The following is a 6,917-nucleotide window of genomic DNA, read 5'->3' as shown; positions in this document are numbered from 1 at the left end:
ATTCAGAATCCGTTGGATTTACGTTGATAGCGTAATGGATACAACACTTTGGATTGGGGCCTGAATCTCCATGGGTCCCTTTTGGGTCTGCTCTTATGTTGTAAAATAATATTAAAAGGATTGTATTTTATGTGGCGCTTTTATTCAAAGCAGTCATTTAAATGATGGCATGGACATGGGAATACAATGATGAATACAAAGGAAAGGTACCATGCACACTGGAATCACACCTCCCTGAAGGTTTTTATTAACACACTGAATACATCTTTCTTTTGTATTCAGTTTTATGTTCTGTCTCTACCAGCTATCCCACAGGTGTTGTGGATGTGCACAAAACTGCCCTTGCCAAGAGAAAGTATGAACTCAACAGGAATAGTGTGTGCTAATTGCAGAGAGAGAGAGAGAGAGAGAGAGAGAGAGAGAGAGAGAGAGAGAGAGAGAGAGACACTGCCTGACTGCCAGCAGCTCGGCCTCATTTCTCATTTCTGACTTCCACAATTCCTTTCCTTCCCTCCTTTCCTTGCATCTCAGTTCCTCCCACCTGAGACACGAGAGGAGTCGAGCCACGACAACTCAAATGTTTTGTGTTTTGCTACTTTGAATTCAATTCACAACATCTTGCACAGACATTGGAGACCGGTATCCATCTTCTCGTTTCACACAAGAGAGACAAATAAGTGCATTTCTCAAAAGAGGAAACTATTCCTTTTAAAAAAAGCAAGATTTAAGAGTAAGATTTTACAACACATGCAACATCTAAAAACTTAAAAGCAGGTTGAGAAACAAGGAATTCTTTGGATAAAAAAAATGGCCTCCGGGAATCTCCTCCTCCCTCCCGGATAAAAGATGGAAGCCGAGTCCTCGGACTAAACGACACGCGTGTTCGGTGATCCTCGGGGGAGAGTGACAGCGAGGGGAGAGGGATGCCCGTATCACGTCGCTGCGTCCATCACAAACCAATAACGCAGCTCATTTCCCTCCCTTCTCTCCCAGAGGATCGGCCTCCAGGGTCAGCGGGGGGGCGTCGGCGTGATTAAACCCCTGGAAGGAGGAGGCGTGGTGGGCCGTGACCTGCCGGATGACGCGGCCCTTTCTCCAGAGCATCTGTCCCTCTATAGACGGACACACACACACACACACACACACACACACACACCTACACAGGGTGTCTATGAGGAGACTCTTGCTGGTGGCCCACTGACACATTTTGCCGTGTTGCGGACTTTTATTTTGACAATCATCTTGATTCATGAGTTGAAAAGAATTCCACATGATTAGCTTTTTTATATATATTTTTTACGTTATTATTATTTGTAGTATCAAAGGGAAAAAAACACACACAGAGAAAAAAATATATATAGACATATTGTGTACTTTCAGCAGTTGTCAGTCGTGATATTCTTTAGTAATTTGGTATTTTTCATCCCTGAAAATAAGATTTTCCGGGGAAACATGTACTTGAATACATGAATACTTGTATTTTAACTAAAATAGCCAAATACTAAAATGCTATTTCATATTTGCAAAAGTCTTTCAGATAACATCAGATTAGATAGATGACAATACTTGATATTTTATTGTTTAGATATACCATTAATGTCGTAACATGTAAACATCACAGTCTACTATAAGTTGTTGTATACGCTTAATATACTGTGAAGTGAAAAGTATAAATGCGTATACTGTACATAAAGCAACCTGGTACATTACTTATTTAATGTTTTCCAGTATATTTTCACTCTGCACTAATGGAATATAGTTTACAATACACAGAACCCGCCTGATTTAATAGCACTTTTATAAATACTTTATATATGTATAGAAACTCTCTTTACTCTTATTCATCTTTGCCATCCTTGTTTTTAAGCTATATTGTATTTCTGTGCATGTACAATGAGAGCAAAATAACTACGTGCCTTATGTTACACTCGATACATATATCACATCATATGTTACGAGTAATTCTGTAGAATTGAAGCATACAAAACCTCACGAGTGACTAATTTGATTGAACCTGCTGCCTGTAATAAAAAAACAGAAGTCCAACCGCAGAACCAGTCCAACAAGGATCATTTAATAACAAAAAAATTATTATAATACAAACAAGTTACAAATAAAGAGTGGACTCATTTCTGACCACATCAAGCGGTCAGGCACAGAATTACCATCAAAGAGCGTTTGCATTCAATTATCGTGGCCTTTAGAAACCTGAGCTCGACACAAATTGTCATGAACTGTGTTGTGGTACAAATGCAGGTTGCACAATGATTAGGAAGCATTACAAAAGGTAAAGTGTAAGAGTATAAATATACTGTATGTACATCTGATGGAGTAAATTCCTAATGCAGAGTCAGACAGGTGCCTTGCAGCTCCTGAACTTTTTCTTGTGTACAGTTGGGAGTTGTGGAAATGGCCTCTGCCGCCCACTGAGTGCCCATGCATCAACGGGACATTAAAACAAAATGCGTCTCTTGGCAACACAACAACAACCCAGTGCTGAATATTAATCGGTTTTCCCTTCTCTCCCCCTCCTATGTATTCGCGTATTGATTTACGTTTCTTTAAATTAAGTTTAAATGGAGAGAAAAGGACCGGATTGGTCTGAGTCACGGCGCTGAGCTGAAATTCAAACCTCGGTCTCCCTCAGCATCACAATATTTATGAAAAATAATAATGGGTTTTCATCATATTCTGCGGGGGTCAAACTCCATTTCAGGCTTTTAATTCAAGGGTCACAGGCTGAAGGTCAGAGGGGTCGCGTGGCAGCGGTCACTAGGATGGGGCGTCCTCTCCGTGTATGGCCTTGTACTTCACCATCTCCTCTGGAAACACTTTGCCGAGCTCGGAGATCAGAAGGCTCTTGAATTTCTGGAATTTAAAAAAGAGACAATACAGAAGAAGAGGTTGGTTTATTATCGACACGGATAACACCCTTTATGCCAAGGACACGGACGCATTGATCGGCACAGCAACAAAAATGCGCTCAATTGAAGTGAAACATAAGACGCATCTGAATATAGAATAAATGTATCAAATAGCTGAGCTTCTATTTAAACATTGTGTCCCAGTACAATTAATTAACCAACGACTTAACGGGAGGATTCACTCTTGGTATAATGAAGATGAGCCTTGAAAGGGACTTTTTTTTTTATCTTTTAAGACATGTCTAAATACACTAGGGAGCATTTCATCAGTGAACTAGTACGTTTGTGTCGTCTGTTTGTTCTTGCGGTGTCATTGGTGGGGAATGTCAATCACTTACCGTCATGGTGTCAATCTTCCCTTTGACCTGCTCGTTCCTCGCCAAGGCCCTCTCCAGGCATTCCTTGGTGTACAGCTGAGGGTTTCGACCTTGGTCGATGTATCTACAGGACACGAGGCGAAACATCAGTCTGGGGAACCGTGAGGACGCTCTCAAGGCAAAAGATAAGGATGTATGAACTCCATGAGATATATTTGGGTAACACGACCTTCGGTCTGGGCAAAGGGACGTTCCAAAATATATGAGACAGGGGAGTTTTTCTAAATCATACAGGTACGTACAGGTTTTTATTTGGTATATATTTTTATAGAGTTTTGGTTTGCTTATTCATAGCCATTTCAGCAATCCTCCCCATAAATGTGTGGCAACAGAATTATTTCTCAAAAAAAAGAAAGTTATTATTATTATTTTAATATGTGTATGCCGAATTTAAAAAAGGGACTCTCAACAACCATAGTACAAGTTAAAAAAAGATGCATGTACCACGACTAGATGTTTAACAAGGAATGATAATGTAAAATAGTCAGAATTTCGAATAGGGCTTGGCAAGGCTTTAACGTAAAGATATATCAAGTCCTCTTCCTCTCAACACAACACAGCAGACGTGTTAATCAGATAATTTTATATATATTTATATATACACAAGTCACCCAGACAGGCACAATAACATCACAGCTAGCAGCTAGGTTGACGTCACTGGACTCACTCAAACACCTCCAGCGGGACGTTGATCTCGTGGAGCTGCTGACGGCACTTCTCGATGTCCTGCAGTCCGGATATCATGAAGTTTCTGGGGAGGAAAGTGAGAACAGAGCCGGTCAAACACGACGCTTCAGCGGCGGACTCGCGGCGTCGTCCCGCTCTCGGTCCACTCACAGTTTCTGGTTGAGCCCCGTCTGGCTGCTGGGCTGGAAGTCGCTAACGATGATCCCCAACTGGCGAATATTCTCGATAAATTTCTCCAGGTGCTCCTCCAGGTTATCAAATTTTTCAGCCATGTCAGCTGAGTGTTCTTAAACTACTAAAATAAAAAGAAAATACCCCCCTTTTTGTCTAATTAATCGGTATTGCCTCTTTTAGCCACCGACTCTACGGCAGTCAGAACGCCGAAGTGCTTTACGGCATTGGACTGGCCAATCCCTGTGGGTGCTGGTCTGCTGCCACGGCAACGACCAATGACAGAGTGTCGTTAACTGACATTTAACGTCTCAAAGTGTCGCGATGCCAGTTGAGGAGAAGCTTCTTTGTCAAAACCATAAACTGAATTTAGTTCATTACGGCTTAGGGACTGTATTGCATCTAAACCAGTATTGTGCAATTGGTATGCCAAATGTTATCGGTTTACTGATTTAAATCATAATGATAATGTGTGGTAATACATAAATCATGAAGAAAAAAATATCACACTTGTTGTGTCTCTTCCAGCTATATTTCATTAAATATATTAGTTACCTAACGCCGTTTTACAAATATGTTAGGGGGGATTTTACACATAGTATAGGAAAATACAACATATTACTGCAATGCAACCCTACATTCAAAATCATATGTATGCTTATATATCTGACAAATGCCGAGACACTGGCCTACATTTCGTCTTATTGTCTATATATATATATATATATATATATATATATATATATATATATATATATATATATATATATATATATATATATATGGAGAAAGGCTCACTTTACCCTGTATTTTCTAACGGACCTCCAAAATAAAGCTGAGCTTTGCTCACAGCATACAGTAACTTTTACTCAGTGTAATACATACCTTTGCTGACAGCATTGGGGTAAATGGGAGACTAGTGAAAGTGACTGTCAGTGACGTTGAGATAACATTCCTCCGGCATCATCTTCCCTTGGTGCTATTGAATAGTCTATTCTCTACTCAAGAAGGTCAAGCTGCACAGACTGAGCCAAAATAAAACAGGAAATGTACCATGAAATTTCAAACTAAAAGTCATATTTAATTAAGATTAAATTAAAAAGTAGACTATTTATTTCAGTAAACCTTTGTTCAACTGCTGTGGAACTGCTCATATATATTGTGGCTCATATTGTTTAATATTTCCTTTATTTATTGTGCGGCTTTGGAATCATTGGTTGTGTTATAGTGTCCAGCCCTACCTTCTGTTAAAGACTATTTGTATTCTATTTTTCCCTGATATGAATCATATCTTATTGTGTTGCGTGTTGATGATTTTCTTTGTACACCCAATAGTCAGTAAATTGATGGGGCATTACAGATGTGGTGCGTTGTATTGAGAAAGGCAACAATGTAAATAAGCATGTAGTTGATTTGTGGTCTTTATTTCAATTCCCAATTGTAACGTATTTTCACACACAGTAAATAGATGTTTCAACATGCATGTATCCATGTTGGTGCTCAGTTTATCTTGAATGCAACTTCTGGGCTTTTATTTTGAAAAGCAAACGGCCTATCTGTTGCAGCGCTTCACCGGTGAGAACAGACTGGCTGAGAGGATTACCGGGGGCTGGTTTGTCCTCGGCTGCATTAAAACCGGAGCTGCCGCAGCTGCACACACACACATCAAAGGCTCTCCTTCTCCTCCGCGCTGCAGCTCCCGACCCCACGGCACGTCTTCTGGATGCTGGAGAGACATTTATGCTTTTGGCTCACAACGGGATCGGTGTGCAATCTACATAACGGGATATAATAACACAATTTAAAAAAAAAACGGACATACTTCGACACTCACCCGTCTACGGTAAGCACGGGCTGCCGTCGGTTTGCTGGTTTGATATTGTGTCTGTGTGGGCGGCCGAGCACAGATAAAGGAGAACGTGTGATAATTATAATAATTTACATTGTGGGATATTGTTTGGCGCATATGTTATTTATGGCATTTTAATTCCCTATAATAATATAATCCATTTCATTTTTTTTAAACATCTTATATATCCTCAAAGCCTTTAGTGACCTTAGTAATATTAATATGCATGTGTTTTAATCTCCCATAGGGTTTATATAATGTGCCCATATATAAACATATATATTTCCTGTAGGAGCCTATGTGTCTAATCATTGGCGAGAGGATCATTTGCTGAAACAACCTTGTGATGCATTATGGTGTTTTTTCCTCCTTTGGCGTTCATTCCGTTGACGTCCCTCCTATGTCATCCCTAGTATATGAATGTCTTCTATTCTGCTTCAAACCATAATAAACGCTTAGTTGTTATTTAATATGTTTCACAATATTACCCAAGTGCTCGTGCGTTATGTATCGACCTCCCATTGAATAACTGCAGTGACAGTCATGGTGTCGGTCCACTTGTGTGTGTGTGGGGAGGGGGGATCACTCCATGAATCTATTTAGACAGAGATGTTTTATTTTGGTGTTGTCCCTACGTGAATATACCCCTAAACTCTCATTCTGCTGTTTTTGTCCTCCAGTCGAGCCTCATCGGAATGATGCTCTGAGGAGAGAACTGTCCAGGCTCCCCGGTTGCGTTCATCCCGTGGCTGCAGTGATCGGAGGAGGACTGATTGCGGTACAAGGCTGCTAACCAGCATCAAGAAAGCTCTTCTCTGCGAGCGTTGCCCGACTTTAAAGGGTGATTCTTGCCCCTGTGCAGGGGGGGGGGGTGGGACCGGCGGAGAAACAATAGATCCATAGAAAATT

General features: G+C 40.5%; 1 protein-coding gene across 1 annotated transcript; it reads right to left on the bottom strand.

Annotated features, from left to right (window-relative positions):
- Positions 1–2,053: 2,053 nt before the first annotated feature.
- Positions 2,054–4,319, bottom strand: med10 (mediator complex subunit 10). The gene is made up of 4 exons (XM_079231905.1): positions 4,139–4,319; positions 3,969–4,052; positions 3,263–3,365; positions 2,054–2,868 (listed from the first exon to the last, which is right to left on the bottom strand). The coding sequence occupies exons 1-4, from the start codon at positions 4,258–4,260 to the stop codon at positions 2,773–2,775; spliced, it is 405 nt and encodes a 134-aa protein (XP_079088031.1). The 5' UTR covers positions 4,261–4,319; the 3' UTR covers positions 2,054–2,772.
- Between the last annotated feature and the right edge of the window lie 2,598 nt (positions 4,320–6,917).

This window comes from Taurulus bubalis (assembly GCF_910589615.1).
Source record: "Taurulus bubalis genome assembly, chromosome: 16".
Taxonomy (NCBI): Eukaryota; Metazoa; Chordata; class Actinopteri; order Perciformes; family Cottidae; genus Taurulus; species Taurulus bubalis.
Note: the sequence above shows the minus strand (reverse complement) of the source record. Positions and strands in the feature narration are given on the sequence as shown.

What these genes read in the sequence shown, in the direction of transcription:
- med10 (XM_079231905.1), bottom strand. Translation starts at nt 4,260, where the DNA reads ATGGCTGAAAAATTTGATAACCTGGAGGAGCACCTGGAGAAATTTATC. An exon ending in ACGGGGCTCAACCAGAAACT is followed by an intron (nt 4,053 to 4,138) that starts GTGAGTGGACCG and finishes TTTCCTCCCCAG; the next exon opens with AAACTTCATGATATCCGGAC. An exon ending in GGAAGATTGACACCATGACG is followed by an intron (nt 2,869 to 3,262) that starts GTAAGTGATTGA and finishes TTTAAATTCCAG; the next exon opens with AAATTCAAGAGCCTTCTGAT.